Source organism: Lampris incognitus, chromosome 9, assembly GCF_029633865.1.
Source record: "Lampris incognitus isolate fLamInc1 chromosome 9, fLamInc1.hap2, whole genome shotgun sequence".
Taxonomy (NCBI): Eukaryota; Metazoa; Chordata; class Actinopteri; order Lampriformes; family Lampridae; genus Lampris; species Lampris incognitus.
In genome coordinates this window covers 28,596,384-28,616,865 of record NC_079219.1, presented here as the reverse complement: position 1 = coordinate 28,616,865, position 20,482 = coordinate 28,596,384, and the positions used below count along the sequence as shown (strand labels likewise).

Sequence of the window (20,482 nt, the reverse complement as noted above, 5' to 3'; positions counted from 1 at the left end):
TGTTGGCACAATTTTCTTAACATTTACAGCAACTGAATATCGGCCCCAAATATCAGCTATCGGCCTCCACAACTTAAATATCAGCTATTGGCCTCCACAACTTCGCAATAATCGGTATTGGTATCGGCCCTTAAAAAAAAAAAAGGCATATCGGTCGACCCCTAATTTTAATGCTTATCATAGCACAGAGTCTGCCTTGCTGAAATCGGTGCAGAGTTGGTGTGTATTCATGAGTACTTGAAGGGGGGGGGCAAGATTTCGGATAGGGCCCCCAAAAAGCTAGAAATGGCTCTGTTCAACAAAATATAACATCACACAACTTATGAACTTGTAACAACAACACAATAACTTATCAGCCTTACAAGCACACACATGAAGCAAGTCACATGTTAACAACGGCGGCAAAAAAGGTAATGAGTCGTGATTCTGAATATGTCGGTACAACCAGAAAGGAGACTGAACATTTTGTTAATTTATTTCAACACAGTATAACATCACACAACTTATGAACTTGTAACACAACACAATAACTTTATAAAACAAATGATGAATAAAATAGCCTTTCGTTAAAAAAATTTAAATTGAAAAACCAACCATTTACACGTGAATGTCTGTCCCTGACTGACTGAGTGTCGCCACTTCCTGTGCCCGTTGTTTAAAATTAAAAGCCCTCATACATTTCATACAGGTCTTTATTTTCTGCAACTAAACAACCAATGAAAACTTGGTAGACTGAGACTCTTCTCATCGACCAATGTTTGGTCAACTATTTGGGGGCAGCCCCTAGAAAGTAGGCTATACAGTGACTGATAGAAATGGGAGAGTCACGTCCCTGGAGCCATCAGGAAATGAGATGCTCACTAGCCTACATCTGATTCACCACCACCTAAAATTACTCACGCGTATGTTTTGCTCTGGAGGACAGAAATCCCATCTCAATGAGGATAATGAGAACGCATGAAAAAATCCCAGATGTAAATGCAAAGGCAAGATGGGATGGTTTATTATCCAGATAACTTATCCAGATACTACTACTAATACTACTACTTTTGGCTGCTCCCGTTAGGGGTCAACACAGCGGATCATCCGTTTCCATCTCTTCCTGTCCTCTGCATCTTCCTCTGTAACACAAGCCACCTGCATGTCCTCCCTCACCACATCCATAAACCTCCTCGTTGGTCTTCTTTTTCTCTTCCCTGGCAGCTCCATATTCAGCATCCTTCTCCCAATAGACTCAGTATCTCTCCTCTGCATATGTCCAAACCATCTCAATCTTGCCTCTCTTGCTTTGTCTCCAAACTGTCCAACCTGAGCTGTCCCTCTAATACACTCATTCCTAACCCTGCCCTTCATCACTCCGAATGAAAATCTTAGCATCTTCAACTCTGCCACCTCCAGCTCCGCCTGGTCTCACAACCATCTTGTAAACCTTCCCTTTAACTCTTGCTGGTACGCTTCTGTCGCAAATCACTCCTGACACTCTTCTCCACCCACTCTACTTTGCCTGCACTCTCTTCTTCACCTCTCTTCTGCACTCCCTGTTACTTTGAACAGCTGACCCCAAGTATTTAAACTCATACGCCTTCGTCACATCCATTCCTTGCACCCTCACCATTCTGCTGTCTTCCCTTTCACTAACGCATATGTATTTTGTCTTGCTCCAACTGACTTTCATTCCTCTTCTCTCCCCTGCATACCTCCACCTCTCCAGGTTCTCCTCTACCTGTACCCTACTCTCGCTACAGATAACAATGGCATCCGCAAAGATCATAGTCCACGAAGACTCCTCCCTGATCTCATCCGTCAACCTGTCCATCACCACTGCAAACAAAAAAAGGCTCAGAGCTGATCCTTGATGTAATCCCACTCCACCTTCAACCCACCTGTCATTCCAACCACACACCTCACCACTGTAACATTTCCCCCTCATACATATCCTGCACCACTCCTACATACTTCTCCGCAACTCCCAACTTCCTCATACAATATCACACCTCCTCTCTCAGCACTCTTGTCATCACATGCTTTCTCTAAATCCACAAAGACACAATGTAACTCCTTCTGGCCTTCTCTGTACTTCTCAATCAACATTCTCAAAGCAAACATCACATTTGTAGTGCTCTTTCGTGGCATGAAACCATACTGCTGCTCAGTTCTGCACATCGCCCTTATTCTTGAAAATCTGTACCACTATGCTTCTCCACTCCTCAGGCATCCTCTCACTTTCCAAGATTGTGTTAAACAATCTAGTTAAAAACTCCACTGCCATCTGTCCTAAACATCTCCATGCCTCCACAGGTATGTCATCTGGACCAACTGCTTTTCCACGCTTCATCCTCTTCATAGCTGCCCTCACGTCCTCCTGGCTTATCCACTGCACTTCCTAATTCACTATCCCCACATCATCCAACCTTCTTTCTCTCGTTTTCTTCATTCATCAGTGTCTCATAGTACTCCTTACACCTTCTCAACACACTCTCCTCGCTTGTCAGCACATTTCCATTTCTATCCATCATCGCCCTAAACTGCTGCACATCCTTCCCAGCTTGGTCCTTCTGTCTAGCCAATTGGTACAAGTCCTTTTCTCCATTCCTTAGTGTCTAACCTTGCATACAACTCACCATGTCTTTTCCTTTTCCTTTGCCACCTCTCTCTTCACTTTACGCTGAATCTCATTGTACTCCTGTCTACATTCTTCATCTCTCCGACTATCCCACTTCTTCTTTGCCAACCTCTTCCTCTGTATACTTTGCTGTACCTCCTCATTCCACCACCATGTCTCCTTGTCTTACTTCCTCTGTCCAGATGACACACCAAGTACCTTCCTAGCTGTCTCCCTCACTATTTCTGCAGTGCTTGCCCAGCCATCCGGCAACTCTTCACTACCACCGAGTGACTGTCTTAACTCCTCCCTGAACTCAACACAACAGTTTTCTTTCTTCAACTTCCACCATTTGATCCTTGGCTCTGCCTTCACTCTCTTCCTTTTCCGATGCTGCCTAGCTATGTTCTCCTCGTCACCCCCTTGCAGTCTCCACATATCCGGATACAGATCACATTTTAATACCAGGTGTAAATGGGGTGAAAGTGTCTAGGGATATCCCAGAATGTCAGACAAATGGGGAAAAATTCAGATAACATTATTTGTGTCTTTCTTGCACTATACAAGAAGAACAAAGCATCAATGCAAAAATAATTTACATAACATTTATTTTAATGAAAAATCCTTCACAATTTAGACAAATATTCAAAATAAAGACACGAGTACTTGTGCATATTTAAAAAATAACGTAACCTCACTCTAAATATAGCAACATAAAAGAGTAAGGAATCCAGAAAATAACTAGTTTTATTGGACAAGGAAGTTTGCAAATACAAGGAATTAGGGGTGGGACAATACTGGATCAAATTCCAAACCGTTCAATACGGTCTTCACGGTTCGTTACAGTCTTCATGGTTCGATACGCTCCCCATTTCGCAAGATCTTGTGTTATTAATTGGCCTAACCTACTTGATGCTTTGGTGACATTACATAGCCTATTTTGTAGTGGCCTTGATGAAAATGCAAAAATAAAACACCATAAATACAAATGGTAATTTCAAGTCTTCCCGAAACGTTGTTAACATCACAGGGATATACAATAAATATAGCTAGCCGATTAGACAGACCACTTCAACAAATTTGTTTGTGGGTGCGGAATCTTCTGACTGTTGGCACAATTGATGGATGCGGGTTCAAGTGTTGCACTAGCTAAACAGATGGTCCGCATAAAGCAAAAAATGGCAAACGAAGGTGAAAACCTTAAGCTACAACTTGAGGATGCACCACCGTCTTACAGGTCAGCTGTTTGGGGGCATTATGGATTTAGTTTTACATTGGATAAAGACGGGAAAAAACAAGTGAATAGAAGGGAGACAGCGTGCAGGCACTACTTGACATACGTGTCTTACACAGGCGGGAGCACGACGAACATGTTTGCCTATTTATGCTGGCATCATCCTTCAGTGTCATTAATGTCAGGCGTAGGCTGCAAAAAAAACGGTGCAGCAACTTATTAATGTTGCTTTAAAACAGCCGTTGCCTGCCAATTCAGACAGAGCAAAATCAATCACTAAAACATTAGGACAGTTAATAGCCAAGGATATGCAGCCACTTGCAATAGTGGAAGATTCTGGATTTAAACACGTGATTAAAATATTGGAGCCCCGCTACACTTTATCATCAAGGCACCACATTGCATGCAAAATCCTTCCCGACCTGTATGACGAAACAGCATCGAATTCTGAACAAGTTAAGTGAAGCGCACTACTTGGCTTTGACCACCGACTCGTGGACCTCGACAGCCATGGAGAGTTATTTGACTGTGACGGCTCATTATAATACTTCGGAGTGGGAGTTAAAGAGCTCTGAGTTGCAGACACGCCCATTGTATGAGAGCCACACGAGTCAATACTTAGCTGATGTGGATGGCTGCTGTTGAAGAGTGGAAATCGGTGAAGTCCAACATGTCAATCCCAGTCACCACTGATAATGTGAAAAAAATAGTCAATGCAGTCAAGGGAGCAGCTGGATTGGGACCACAGATTGGGTGTTTAGCCCACGTCCTGAATCTTGCTGCAAAAAATGCCATCTCCCTCAACCAGGTATCCTGGCTACTTGGGAAGATTAGACAGGTGGTTTCATTCTTCCATCATAGTACTACAGCTGCACATGTGTTGAAAACCAAGCTGTCATGTTAGGAATTCCAAACTACAAACGAATACATGATATTGTAACCAGATGGAACACAGTATATGAGATGCTGGAAAGGTACATGGAGCAGCAGCCTGTCATATATTCAGATGTGATGGGTAAGACCATCAGAGAGAATGTGAAGGATGTTGGCATCTTGACAGATAATGAGGTGTATTTGGCAGAAGGGCTCATTCAAGTCCTCAAACCGCTGAAGATGGTGACCTCCCTCGTGAGCACAGAAACAGCCCCGTGTCCATGATTCTCCCCCTACAGAAGATGATATTAAAAGCAATGGCACGTACAGAAGTGGACTGTAGCACAATCAGAGATGTGAAAGCAGCCATTAGCAGTGATCTGGATGGGCAATGCACCAGTGAGGATCTCAGCAGCTTCCTCAACCGGGCCACAGCCCTTGATCCTTGCTTCAAGTCACTTCCGTACCTGCAGGGAACCATGTGCAACAAAGTCTGCAAACGAACTTGACATTGGATTGAACTGAACATACAGAGGAAGTAGAAATGATATGATTTAGTTGTTGTACTTTATGTTCACTTGAACACTCATTGGCGTATGAGCCCCTTACCAAGCCATTTCATGGGGAATGTCAAAAAGGCACTTTCATTTTACGTTGACATTTTATTATTTTGTATGTAAACCTAAATTAGCTACTGAATTATGTTTTAATGGTTTTATCAAACCCAGAACCTTCTTGCTGTAAGGCGACCATGCTAACCACTGCACCACCGTGCTGCCCAATGACTGCTCGTTCTAGGTTCGAGCCCCAGGGTAGTCCAACCTTGCATGTTCTCCCAGTGTCTGTGTGGGTTTCCTCCGGGTGCTCCGGTTTCCTCCCACAGTCCAAAGACATGTAGGTCAGGTGAATTGGCCGTACTAAATTCTAAATTGCCCCTAGTAGGTATGAATGTGTGTGTGTGTGTGTGTGTGTGTGTGTGTGTGTGTGTGTGTGTGTGTTTGTGTGTACATACACACAGGGTGTTGTGATGCGTCTAGTGCAGCAGTGTGTAGTTGGAGGGAAGGTGCATGTGTTCTTCCAACCCGCTTGTGTCCTTCCTGCCCTTAGCTTGCTGTCGCTGGCTAGCCTTTGTGGCGAATAGGGAAGCATCCTAGTGTGTAAGCCTTCCCTTGCCAGTACATAGCCTCTCCTTCACCAAGACTCCTGCCAGGCCTCCCCGTGGCCACACATGGTAACTGGGGTCTTGCGGCCCCAGGCTAACTTGGCAGGGGATTTCGGAGCAGCAGTGGGCCCCAGAGATATGGTGTGCAGGCCCACCCTGGTGGACACGCCCTGGCACCTATCAACCACTGCCCCGCTGCCTTGTGGGTGAGTCTGGAAGACATAAGGCTAAGGGAGCTTACCCCAACAGAAAAGCAAGCTGTGGCGGCACGCTTCGAGGCGGTTTCCGAAAAACTGGATTTCCGGCAGCCCCCTGCAGTTGTGTGGAGGTGCCGGTCGTCTAGGGATCCCCCTTGCCATCGGAACCATCTCCTCTACAATCAAGTCATGTGGCGTTGGGAGAAGCGCACCCCCCATGCCACTTTAAAAACCATCTCTGCGCAGGTATCTTCTGCTATCTGAGTCCTCAAAGGACCCACAAATAGAAGAAGATGGTCATCATCGGGCACGATGGACAACCAGCAAGTGTGTGTGTGTATGTATGACAGCCCGGCGACCTGACCATGGTGTCTCCCCACCTGCTGCCCAATGACTGCTGGGATAGGCTCCAGCATCCCCGCGACCCTGAGAGCAGGATAAGCAGTTCGGATAATGGATAGATGGATGGTTTTATTTAAGCAATTTTGTTATAAACAAGAACGGATGGCACAAAATTTTGTTAGAACTTTTGCACTTGCATTATGTTTGAATATGTGCCTTGATAATGCCAAAATGTTGGGCCTTATTCTTAAAATAAATGAAAAATAGAGAACTGCAATAGTGTTTTGTCTTTTGTTTACCAAGGCATCCACTGTATCGTATGAAATCGAAACCGTGAGCCCTGTATCGTGAGACGCATCAAACTGTAAGATTTGTGAATCATCATCCCACCCCTACAAGGAATATAACTTAATAAGTTGCTCACATACAGCAGATAACATTAAACAGACTGTAATCATAAGAGTAGTAAAAATGCTGCAATATAGCCCTTTACAGCACTCTGGGTGTTATCAAATGCCCTGTTTGGTGAATGAATTTATATTAAAAGATATTTCACATGTTTAAATGTGAAATGTAATTTCTGTGATACTTAGCACACAATCTAGCTGAGCGGCATCATAAAATAGTTCTCACTATAATCTCATTAATAAATCAATAACCAACACAATCCATTAAAAATGTCAGCTTGATATCCTGTTATGGAGTAGTCAGGATTATGAGCACTTAACATCATCAGAAGCACACGTCCCCTGACTGCAGTTGCCAGAACATGTCCCAGTTGTTACAACATGGGTTTTGGACTTAAGATGGAAAATCTAGTTTGGTTTGGATCTAGAACTGGGGGTGGAGTTAGGAGTCAGGGAGAAGCTGATTGTTCCATGTCACACTGACTCGACAGTGGAAAAAAGATGAGTGAAAACACCTGAGACAACACGGCGTGCAGAAGCAACTAGGGGAATGTGGTGATTATGACCACGCCAAGGAACAACAAAGGTCCAGACTTTGTGCTGCACATCTCACCAGCCATGGGAGTTTCACCTGCATTTCGGAACGGAGCGCCAACAACATCTGAGCTGGCCGCGCCTGGAGGTTAGGCAAAAGCAAACAGGGCCCTGTGAGTGAGCCAAAATGTCAGAGGCTGCTAGTGGAAGACATCAGGAGATTCAGCTAGGAGAGGTAAGTGGTCCAGATATCTCCTAGACAGGAAAGTGTACATACACATAGGTCAGAGAGGCTTACATACTCAAGTTCAAATGCATTCACTTGAGGGAAAGAACTAACTGTTGCAGACGCTAACGTGTAGGGACTAGCTGGAAGGAGGTTAGTCCTAGTTTTCCTGGATTAGCGAGCCGAACGTGTTCTTTGTCTTGTAACACCAGTGTACAGGCCAACTCTACATTGCTCTTCATTCCCATCCTCTCCTTCAGTGCTCGCAAGTGGGTGAAAGCCAACCCCAGACTCACTCTCGTTTCGGAATGAGCTTGGTCCGCTTGGCATTTTGCCTCACTCTATTTGCATCTTTTCGACGCTGTGCCCGCCATTGTCATAGCTTCCTCTTGGATGCGTGCTTACGATGTCGATCTGGCACCTGGTCACTACATTTTTATAGTGACTCACTGCCTGAAGGTTAACGCCCAGAAATGTCCTGTACATAGCAAAATAAGACAAGTAAGAAAATACGGGTAGAGGACAGGGTCTCTGCAGACACAGACACAGCCACACATCTAGTGGGGTCATAAGTGATGATTGAGAGGGATTATTTTTGTATGAGTCTATGCATTGATTTTAAGGAAAATCCTACTTGTTCCACCTTTAAAACAATGTAGAAAGTATATAGTAGAACTGATAATATTGTGGTTCAATTTACTTGAATTATTGACCAAAAATATTTCTAACATCTTGTCTTTCACATAACTGAATGTATTTCATGTTTGCATGACAAACACAATGTTAATGTCTTTCTGTTTTGGCTTTCTGGGCTAAATTACAATGATGGGGTTACTCTAAGCCATTACTATGGGTGTAACTTCTGTGGAAAACCTTCCTAAGGATCTCGACACTGATGACATAAATAACCAAATAACATCTGCCACCTGGAAGGCTAGGGTGGCTTGGGGGAAAATATAAATTTCCCTGTTATAGTGACATTTATTCATCCCCACCTCATTGATTAGAACTGAGAGAGATTGTTACAACTATGTTTGACGATAACAACCTCACTTTTAACTTGTTAATGTCTCGACAGTTGAAGCCATCGAAATGCGCAGGATGACATAGGTGCACAGATATGAGCACAGATACGTATCGCTGCCAAGGTGGTCAGGGGGGCCGTTTCTTTGAGAAGCATCCTTGCATATCTAATTAATCAACATAGTTCTGTCTATGGCACGGAGAAATGCATCACAGCTTGAATCTTACAGATGCAACTGTATAGCACTTTATGGCTCCAATATATGCCTGCAATAAACTGTTATTTCATTGGGATGCTTTACGGCATTTGAGCTATGGTTCACCAATGAGGTTTTACTGACATGAAAGAGGTGCTGAACGTTCGGCAATGTGTTTTCTTAGTGAATCATCAGAGCATGTTATGGATTTAAAGAAAGAGGGATCTGTCTCTACTCAAAACGATGGCAAGGAAAGAAAAAAAAAGAAAAAAGATGGTTCTGAGGATTAGGACTGCTTTAGCAGAGCTCATTTACATCCCCTGCATCAGCAATCTAATGCTACTTGAGGAGGGATTAAGCCTCTCTCTCCTTGACTTTGATCAGATACACAACACTTGTCTTTCTACTATATTCACCCCCAAGGATAGAGCAGAAGGAACCCATGTATAATTTTCTACGCCACCTCAGGTTTTTCCTTTGTTATAATCCCCGTGCTAATACAAAGCCAGCAACTATTTTGGCAGTGAGTGCCTCATTTGCTGAGCTTTAATTCCCGTTTTAACATTGATGGGAATATGAAATGAAGACCTGTCAATAGGCTGGAGTGCAGAGATGCACAATATCCCTATTTTTGATAGTCTGTTCATTATAGAGGCCATTTTTCCATGACTCAAATAGATTATCAGAGTAGCAGTGTACTATATTGTTCGACATGGAATTGGGTACCATGGCACCAATCACAATACTCTAAAAGAGTGAAGGATTAGGTAGTTTATGCTCATAAATAGCATGCTCAGTATGATAAACCTCTGTTAGTCACGTCAACATGTTTCAGATGAAAACTCAATGAATATCCACTACATATAGATCAGGTCAGAGACCAAATATTTAATCCAAATGTCAGAATTTCTACTTGTTATACCGAGATGTTACGAGAGGATTTGGGCACTTGCATGGTGGAGGTTTTGGCCTGATATTTTCATACCCTTTAGTAAAAAAAAAAAAATCTAACTAAGCATGCACCATCCCAAGTCTGACAAATATTAGCTAATGGTCAGGGGAGTATTAAAATTCCCATTGCAGCACACACAGACACGTCCCGTGTAAAGGGTTTTATATATATATATATATATATATTATTTTTCACCTTTATTAGACAGTGACAGTGAAGAGGCACACATGAAATTGGGGGGGGAGGGGGTATGACATTCAACAAAAGTCGCTGGAATCGAACTGGCAACGGTTGCAACCATGTGGTATGCACTGTAGCCATTCAGTTACAGAGGCGCTCCAAGGAGAAAGGTTTGCTGGAGGTCTAATTTCTTTGCTCTGTGGGATAATGGCTGGCAGTGGGAACGACAGTGCATCAATACGCCATATTCTAATGCTATCACACCACCCCTGTTCACTGTCTTGCTGCCCACTTTAATAAACGTCCAGAGACAATCTGGATGGAAGGAATTGAAATAGGCTCTTGGGATGGACAGTAACAACTAATGATTAGAATAGCCATTAATTCTCCATCTCCTTCCATCTCTGTCTGGACCTTTCTGTTATTTGTTGTTTTTTTTTTTTCGTTTCTTCTACCAACCCTTTAGTCTCTGGCTTTGTCCCTGTGTCTCTCTCCCTAATTATGCCTGTCTTTTTGTATGTCTGCACCCCCCGCCCCCAACACACACACAATCTCTAAAATGGACAAGACTTGATAAGGGACAGGGGCAGAGAGAGACGAAGACAGAGGTGGCTGGGCGACGCTCTAAAGTGCTGGAAGATGGTGGCGGGTCGATAACGGTCCGCTAAAAGGTTTGGTATTTGTGTGTCGTGTTGGACACAGACAGCAATCAAGAGAATGGGCAGGTTCTCTGAGGAAATAAGATCAAAGAACCATCTGCCTACACAGAGGGGCCGCCTCAAGTAGAGCAGAGGCCTGAAGAGGAGGGAGGTTTCTGGCCTGTGGCAATAGAGGCTAACACTTTTGTTAGATCATGTAGAACTCTCAATTTGCAGCTTTCTGCCTCATCCAAGCTGTCTATTCTTAACACGTGCTGAGCCAATTTTTTGCTTTACTATAAAAGTATATTGGAGCAGCAAATGCATGAGCAAATACGCTCTGCTTGCTCTGGAATTGCTCTGTGCTAAGATGGCAGGGAGAAATCGTGCAGGGCTTTTTTTTTCTTTTCATCTTCAGCTCTTTTTTTGTGGTTGTGCTTGCTGAAGCAAAAAAAGGGTTCTAATAAATTACAGAGCCATTTGCTTATTTTGTCTAAAAAAAAGACTAATATGATCAAAAATGCTTATGATTAGAGTGGGTATTGTTCATCACGAGTGCTCATTTCCATTGGAGGAACTAAACATCATGTGGTGACAGAACGTAAGAGGTTTTCTCTGCGCTAGAACAAACAAATAGAAAATGCAGACAGATGTGCTGCATTGAAAATGTCTGTAATGCAGCCTGGAGATTTTTTTTTTCAATCTGCACTGCCAATCAGCATTGCCTTCCCCAAACCACAGATGACTATAGGTTGAATGTGTCAACATATATTAAATGACTGGGCACGTAGAGGCATATAACAGGAATCTACTGATGAAGAAATGAGAAGACAATTCTGTTCTATTAGAAGACAGGGGTCTGATGCTGTTGATCTATTTTTCCCTGTGTGATATGAAAGGAAGAATGTCTCTCAAGAAAACATCTCATTTATCATTGAGCTAGAAAACAAAACCCTGCATACAAAATAAACTCAGTCCTCATGGAGTGAATGGAATAGCAATCTTGATTAATTTTAAACTATGTTGAGGTTCCTTCCAGTCAGAACACCAAATCCTCTGCACAACAATAACATTATATTTGTAGTGCATTGTCACAATTGCAAAAAGATAAAGATCTCACAATATGTTGTGCCGCAAATGTAGAAGTGGATTATTCATGTAAGTGTCACCACAGATCCCATCTACTGAGCACACGATAAATTACAAGACTTAAAGAGAGCCAGCCAACTATTCATCATCTGAGTCAAAATTGGAGCCTCAGGCCTGCCTCAACTGCACTGACTGGAGTGTTTTTGAGGCTGCATCTACAGACCTGGATGAACTTACTGACACTGTGAAAATCTTATATCAGCTTTTGTGTGGACGTGTGTGCCCACCAAAACCTTTTCTACCTTCAACAACAATAAGCCCTGGTTCACAGCAAAACTCAGGCAGTTTTGTCAGGCCAAAGAGGAAGCCTACAGAGACAGGATGCGGTATAACAAAGCCAGAAATACACTCACAAAGGAGATCAGAGTGGCAAAAAGGTGCTACTCTGAAAAATTGAAAAACAGGTTTTCTGCCAACGGCCATTTATCAGTCTGGAGTGGTTTGAAAGGCATTACCAACTACAGAAGACCATCCGCCCATACTACAGGGAGCTATCAACTGGCTGACGACCTAAACGGGTTTTACTGCAGGTTTGAAAACCACACTTTCACACCCCTCACCCTGTCTGGCCACAAAACACAACCAACTGCACTCCCTGCCCCAGCCCTTCTCCCCTTGCCACCAAACCCCCACCCACACTCAGGATCTGTGTTGAGGATGTGCACCAGCGCTTCCAGATACAAAAGACCAGAAGGCACTGGGCCCAGATAGTGTGTCACCCTCCTGTCTTAAAGCCTCTGCTGACCAGCTAGCCCCCATTTTCACACCGATCTTCAACAGATCACTGGAGCTGTGTGAATTCCCCTCCTGCTTCAAGAGCTCCACTGTCATCCGAGTCTGCAAGAAACCGCGTATCACAGGATGAAATGACTACAGGCTGATAACCCTAAAGTCTATGGTCATGAAATCCTTCCAGAGACTGGTGTTGGCCCACCTGAAGAAAATCACAGCCCCCCTGCTTGACCCCTGCAGTTTGCCTACCGAGCAAACAGGTCAGTGGAGGATGCACTACATCAACATGGGATTGCACTACATCTTCCAACACCTAGACTCCCCAGGGACATACGCAAGAGTCTTGTTTGTGGACTCCAGCTCAGTGTCCAAAACCACCACCCCAGATATCCTCCACTCCAAACTCACCCGTCTCACTGTACCAGCCTCCATCTGCCAGTGGATTAAAAACTTCTTGACATACAGAAGGTAGCTGGGGAAAATCACAACAAGCAACTGGACAATCAGCACTGGTGCCCCCCAGGGATGTGTGCTCTCCCCTCTACTTTTCTCCCTCTACACAAGTGACTGCACCTCAGGTGACCCATGTGTTAAAACAGGAGGTTGATCAGCTGGCCCTGTGGTGCGGCCATAACAACCTGAAGCTGAACACGTTCAAAACAGTAGAGATGACAGTGGACTTCAGGAGGAGTCCCCCAACACTACCCCCCTCCCCACCATGCTCAACAACACTGCATCTATGGTGAAAACATACAGATTTCTGGGTTCCACAATCTCCCAGGACCTAAGGTGGGCATCCAACATAAACACAATCATCAAAAAAGGCCAGCAGAGGATGTACTTTCTCCACCAGCTCAAGAAGTTCAACCTGCCTCAGGAACTGTTGATTCATTTTTGCACTGCAATAATCCAGTCTGTCCTCTGTAAATCCATCATTGTCTGGTTTGGATCGCCCACCAAACAGGACAGGGACAGACTGCAATGGACAGTTAAGTCTGCAGAGAAACTTATTGGTGCCAACCTGCCTTCCATTCAGGACTTATACACCCCCAGACTCAGGAAATGGGCAGGCAGCATCATTGTAAGACCCATCAAACCCTGGTCACAACCTGTTCCAACTCCTCCCCTCTGGTGAGCGCTACAGAGTACTATACTACAGTTACACCTCAGTGTAAGTACACTGAGAGAGCCATGAAACCGGAGTCAAATTCCATGTATGTGCAAACCTACAGGGCCAATAACCATGATTCACATTGTTTTCTTTTTGGATTTCTTTTTTTTCCCTGACTTTTTCTCCCCAATTGTATCCAACCAATTACCCCACTCTTCCGAGCTGTCTCGGTTGCTGCTCCATCCCCTCTGCCGATCCAGAGAGGGCTGCAGACTACCACATGCCTCCTCCGATACATGTAGAGTCGCCAGCCGCTTCTTCTCACCTGACAGTGCGGAGTTTCACTAGTGCATGGGAGGATCACGGTATTCCCCCCAGCCCCCCCCCCCAAACAGGCACCCAACCAACCAGAGGAGGTGCTAGTGCAGCGACCAGGACACATACCCACATCCGACTTCCCACCCACAGACACAGACAACTGTGTGCATCCCTACAGACACAGCCAACTGTGTCTGTAGGGACGCGCGACCAAGCCGGAGGTAACACGGGGATTCAAACCACCGATCCCCATGTTGGTAGGCAACGGAATAGACCGCTACACTACCTGGACGCCCTTTACGTGATTCTGATTCAGATTCTGATCTAGCTTTCAAAAGAAAATCATCATATTACAGCTTGGTCTTCCTTCTCTGGATTACTGATGGAATGCAAACTTTTGTTCTTGCTACGAGAAATCTCCCTTAAATAGCATTTAAAAAGGTTCAAGTCCTGGTCAACAAATTATTTTTTACAAATATGTCAGGAAAAGTGTTAAGGGAAAAAATGGGGAGCAAATTATTTTGGGGCACTTCAACAGTTGGTCAAATAATTGTGTCTGCAGCTCAGGCACTGCAGACTCAAAACTTTCTCACATATTGTAAAGACTGCCCTTTCTTAGCCTCATACTGTACTGTTGGTCAGACTATCTGCTGTTTTCACTGCAAAATATCTGACATTATCAAATAGTGTGAGTGGCCTCACATCAACCAAGGTTGAGTAAATGGTCAGACACAAATGTGAAGACATTTAGACTATTTCAGTTCTGCTGCCAGGACAGCTTTCTCCACTGTTTATAGCAATGGTGCTCAGGCGTGACACATCATCACTCGGCACATTACTGTTCGAGGTGGTAAGATTTGCATCATACCCACAGTATTTTGGATGGCAGCAAATGTGCTGAATCTCCTCACTTGCTTCTGCATATGTGACGGCGGCCATAAACATAACAGAGCACATATACAAGTAGATAATACTGTATATATGGAGTTCGGTTTGGCTCCTAAGGCATCCTGCACCACACCAACAGGGGCAGAAAGTGAAGAGTTTGACTTGAGCTGAAGGACAAAGGCCAGTCATCAAAAAAACAGTTGGCTCAGAATCAGAATCGTCTTTACTGGCCAAGTATGTTTGCACATCCAAGGAATTTGACTCCGGTTTCATGGCTCTCAATGTACTTACACAGAGCAACAACATAGATATGACTGAAATATCTCTGTAAGTGGAAAACATCCCCACCTCTGCAGATAGGCACAGGAAAATCCCACACGGAAACACCTGCTGTGTTGGTAACACAGGTGAGGAGTGAGTGTCCATCGAGGATGTAGCCGGTAACACAGCGGTAGCGGATCTTGTCCCCCACATTGAACTGTGTTCCGTTGAGAATGCCTTTGGGAGGAATACCTGGGTTTCCACATGAGCTGCTTCGCAACTCTAAAAAGAAAGAGAGAGAAAGAAACAATGAAATAACAATGGTAGTTATCATATGAGGCAGGTGTGCCATGCTATAATAGAAATATTCTTAATTAAATCTTCACCTGATGATCACATTATTGATAGTATTCTAATATTCTTGGGAAAAAATTAAGGGGAAAGCTTCATCTTGTTTAATCTTGCATATTTGCTTACCCTTTCATCAACTCTTAATCCACAATCTATAGCAGTAGGTTAACCATTTACAATGACAGCAGGCATTAGAAGTATAGATAAGAGAAAGTAAAACAAATCTCATTTCAAAAAATTTTACATTTTGCAAAAAAAAAAAAAAAACAACCCATCATTTTAAACTGTATATAAGCAGCCGGGTTTGTGTAAATCAGTGCAGTAAAGTAATATACTGTATCCTCTGCAAGGCACTGATGTGAAAAAGACTTCTCACATCAAACTCATCTCTCAGTTTTCTTGGCACATCTTATTACTTTGAAGAACAGCAGAGCCAAATGCATGTGATCAGTCAGTGATTCGTAAAGCAACTGGGAGAAATGTGAGTGTTTTTTGGGGGTTTTTTTGTGGTTTTTTTCCCCCCTCTTGAAGCAGATCAAAAATGCAATGAACATGTCTTAAGTCCTGTATTTTTTCCAGTATGTTCACACCTTTGGCCATCTGGAGACAATCTACCAGTGCATTCATCTCTTCTCGATTAGGCCACTATATATACATATTGTGCTAAACTTTTTCAAGTAGATTTGACAAATAAGGTTTAGAGAAAATAACACATCCCCCCAATTTCTACCAAGGTGGCAAGTTAGTTTTCCAATTGATGTAAAGCTTTGTGTTGATTACTTTTAAGCCATGACTGGGTAGGACCATTGATTATGTCACACTGAACTTTAACTTGAAATTAGTCATCATACAGCTAATATTTTGAGTGGGCCCCTTCAGGGTATTCAAAGTTTTTTCATGCCTTTCCACCACCGTCTTCTGAACCACTGGCCCCTGGAATCAGTGTTACATAAGTTATAAAAATATTTTCTTTTGCAGCAGTTTTAATCGTTTCTGCACCTACTCTTCAAGTTATTAGTTTGTGTCTGTTTTCTTTATTGTTTTAATTAAATTCTTTATTGTATTGATTACAAAGCACTTTGCAACTTAAATGAAAGTGGAAAATATAATGATAATCCTCATTCTGCATCCCTGATGGTTTGGGTTATTTCTGTCCTTCAATCCATATCTCTGAGGTTTGAATGAAATATATATATATATATAAACATACCATGCACTGGGCCACAATCAGAATGTTTCATTAGCACATACAAGGAATTTGACTTGTAGAGTTTATCCAATAAAAACACATGAGACTCTTATAAAATGTTATAACAATGTTATAACACTGAGACAATGCTAGAAAAGTGGTGTAGCTTAGTATAGTAGGCAAGATAGATTTATGAATATAGAATAAAATTGAAACATGCATTCTCTTCTATATATTATTCACATGTCAGGATATTGCACTAGTAAGTAATAGGGCTATATTGTCAAAAATATGTACAAATCTCCAGCTATTGCCCTGAATAAATCTAATGAAATAGTGTACACAGTGAAGAAGGAGAGCTGAGTTTCTATGTGCTTGTGCATTCAAGATCCTGATCAGGAAATTCACCAACACACAGTTGTGATGTCGCATTTTCAAATGTTCATTTCCAGGAATCATTTACTAATCCAATTACTAATCCATTTTCCCAGGCAGATGCTCATATACAGATCCCCCATATGCATTATCTTTGATGAATGCAATATTAATCCCCAGCCATCAGCTGGGGCTGTTGATGTTTATGGGCAAGATTGAATATCAACAGACCGTGAAGAAAAGAAAACGAGGGAAAGGAACACAGCGTGCGTCTGTTTGTGTGTTTGTGTGTGCGTGTGTGTGTGTACATTTTTCTAACTGCAGACGGTATCAGCTGACCCACCTATATAGCTAGTTCTTACATGAGAGGCAGGGTTGCATTGAGCTCTATGTACTCCTTAAAGCTTCCCCCACCCCATGTCAAGATCCTCATGGAGTATAGGATTGGAGTGGGTGGGTGTGGGAGTGTCTTCATGAAATACAAAGTGATTCCCCTCTAAAAGAAATGAATATGGGATGGAAATTATCAGCACACACACACACACACACACACACACACACACACACACACCAACTGTTCTACTACACTGGATTGAATATTTTAGGACACACAATATAAATGTATTTTTAGCCTTGCCTTGCGTAACTATTTTCATTGACAGGGTTAAGCAGCCTTGTGCTCTATTCTCCCTCTGTGGTGCCTTGACACTGCATAGACCTCAGCAACAAACACCTCACCACATGAATATACAGCCAGGCTTGTGAAATTCAAATTTGTTTGTTTGAAAAATCAACCTGGTAAAGTTCACCAAAGAATGACTTTACACATCAAAAGCTATCTAGACATCTACAAACCCCACACAACAGCCCTTTACAGTTTTATGAGGAGAATGCCTGTTTAAAATTCAGCACACCGCTGAGCTGGAAACATCTGCATCAAGCAAATCTGCAACAGACGGAAAATCAACTGGTCACGGATGGGCATTGCATGCAGTCGGAGGTCATTATGAACTCTCCATGACCAAGAAAAAGAGAAAACACTTTGAAAAACGCCTATGACCATGGCCCCATTAGTTTCAGATTAAAGCATTTTACCATGAAAGAATGTCACCATCAGCTGGCAGTCATTGGAGAATGGTTAAGGGGAAGAGTGCTTCAGCCATTTAATATCAACCGGTTTCATTCAATAAAGTATCAGTTTGTGCATGCATCATGCCACAAGCAAATGAAGAGTGAAGAATGAGATGAAAGAGATGAGCAGAAAAGAGAAAGCTAAGAATTCTCCGAATCACAAATAGGACAGAAATTTGCCTCTGTAGTATAAACCAGTTCAGTATGCCACTACAGAGTCAAAGTATCTTCACACATCCAAAATCGAATAGCTCAATTGTTCCAGGAACCATATTGTGAGCATCAGTCACTTGGCTAGGATCCTGGATTAAAAATATGTTCTGCAATTGTCAGAAAAATGTAGTTGTCATTTGGAGGATGAGGGCAAAGGACTTTTCCTGGACACAGGTAGTTAATAATAATAATACACTTTATTTGTGGGTGCCTTTCAGAGCACTCAAGAACACCTTACAGAACACAGTAAAAAAAAACAAGCAGCATTGTATCAGACAGCATAAAATCAAAACAAAGCAGGGGAGACAATAAAAAGTTAATACAACGTATAAGTATAAAATCAAGATTGGCACAAAACTCAGTGAAGCATGGATCAGACTGAATATGCCAGTTTGAAAAGGTACATTTTGAGATGGGATTTGAAGGTTGAAAGAGAGTCAATGTTACGAATGTCTTGTGGGAGAGAGTTCCATAGGTGGGGGGCAGAACGACTGAAGGCTCTAGTCCCCATGGTAGTCAAGTGGGCCGATGGTGTAGTGAGTTGGAGAGCAGAAGAGGATCTGAGAGTGCGGGAGGGTGTGTGGATATCTCTAGTCCCCATGGTAGTCAAGCGGGCCGATGGTGTAGTGAATTGGAGAGCAGAAGAGGAGTTCGGAAAGATATGAAGGAACTAAGTTATTACGGGCCTTAAAGGTGAGGAGCAGGATCTTGAAGTCAATACGGTATTTAACAAGGAGCCAATGAAGTTGCAGAAGAACAGGATTGATACGATCTATGGAAGGAGTTCTGGTATTGGTATGGGTAGCTGAATTCTGGACCAATTAAAGTTTATGAAGACACTTCAGGGGAAGACCAAAGAGGATAGAATTACAGTAGTCAATACAGGATGTAACCAGGGTGTGAGTGAGTATGGCTGTGCTTTTAGGTGTAAGTGACGGCCTAAGACGATTAATATTACATGGGTGGAAGTGTGCAGAACAAGTAACATTACTGATGCGGGCTTCAAAAGATAATGTGCTGTCCAGGATGACACCCAGACTCTAAACCTGAGCCGATGGGGAAACTATAGAATTGTCGATAGTAAGAGAAAAACTATCAGTTTTGGCCAAAGTAGATGTATTGCCAACTAGGAAGACCTCAGTTTTATCACTATTAAGTTTGAGGAAGTGGCATGTAAACCAGGATTTAATTTCTAGAAAACAGTCAGAAAGGGAAGGGGGCAGAAGAGTGGAGGTAGGTTTGGTGTAATCCACGTAGCAGTGAAATTGAGTGACAAATTTCCTGAAAATGTGGCCAAGAGGTAGTAGGTAAATAATAAATAGGAAGGGTCCCAATACAGAGCCCTGGAGAACACCAGTAGTAACAGGACTGAGATCTCAAATTTTTAATTTGGACAAACTGAGTGCGGCCAGAGAGATATGATCTAAACCAGTCGGGGGGGGGGGGCAGTTATTCCAATGGACGCTAATCTTTCTAGGAGGATGTTGTGTGAGATGGTATCAAAGGCTGCACCCAGATCAAGGAGGACAAGTGTGGTTAAGAGCCCAGAGTCAGCTGCCATCAAAAGATCATTGGTGATTTTTACCAAGGCTGTCTCCGTACTGTGTATGGAGCGAAAACCAGACTGGAATTGTTCAAACAGATTGTTGTTAGTCACATGAGCGTGTACCTGAGATGCAACTGTTCTTTCAAGTGTTTTAGAAACAAATGGTAAATTTGACATTGGGCGAAATTATTCAAATTGTTGGGGTCTTCACCAGGTTTCTTGAGTATCGGCGTTATTGCAGCTGTTTTGAGAGATGAGGGAACAAGACCAGAGGTAAGGGAGGAATGTATGATATCAGTTATTAAAGAGGATCGAGAAGGTGGACAGGCTTTTACTAAATGAGTAGGAAAGGGGTCTAACTGACAGGTAGATGATTTGGATTTGCAAATAAGACCAGATATTTCTACAAGTTAGGAGTTTAAAAATAGACAGTGAAGAAGAGAGGGGAACATAGATAGGCGGATAAGATTAACTGTATGCAATATTGTTTGACGAGGTCAATTGCTGATGAATATTTTCAATTTTGGCATTTATAAAGGTCATGAAGGTGTTACATTGAGCAACTGAATACAGGTGAGGTGCAAGAGTGTCTGGTGGCCGTAAAACATTGTTTACCATGGAAAACAGGGTTCTAGTGTTCCCTTTGCCTGA

At 42.9% G+C, this 20,482-nt stretch overlaps 1 protein-coding gene across 1 annotated transcript in view; it reads right to left on the bottom strand.

Moving 5' to 3' along the window:
- Positions 1-20,482, bottom strand: part of LOC130118211 (CUB and sushi domain-containing protein 3-like) — a 473,370-nt gene that overhangs the window by 397,496 nt on the left and 55,392 nt on the right. Inside the window, 1 exon segment of the mRNA XM_056286604.1 lies at positions 15,114-15,308. Within this exon segment, the coding sequence (XP_056142579.1) occupies positions 15,114-15,308 (195 nt within the window).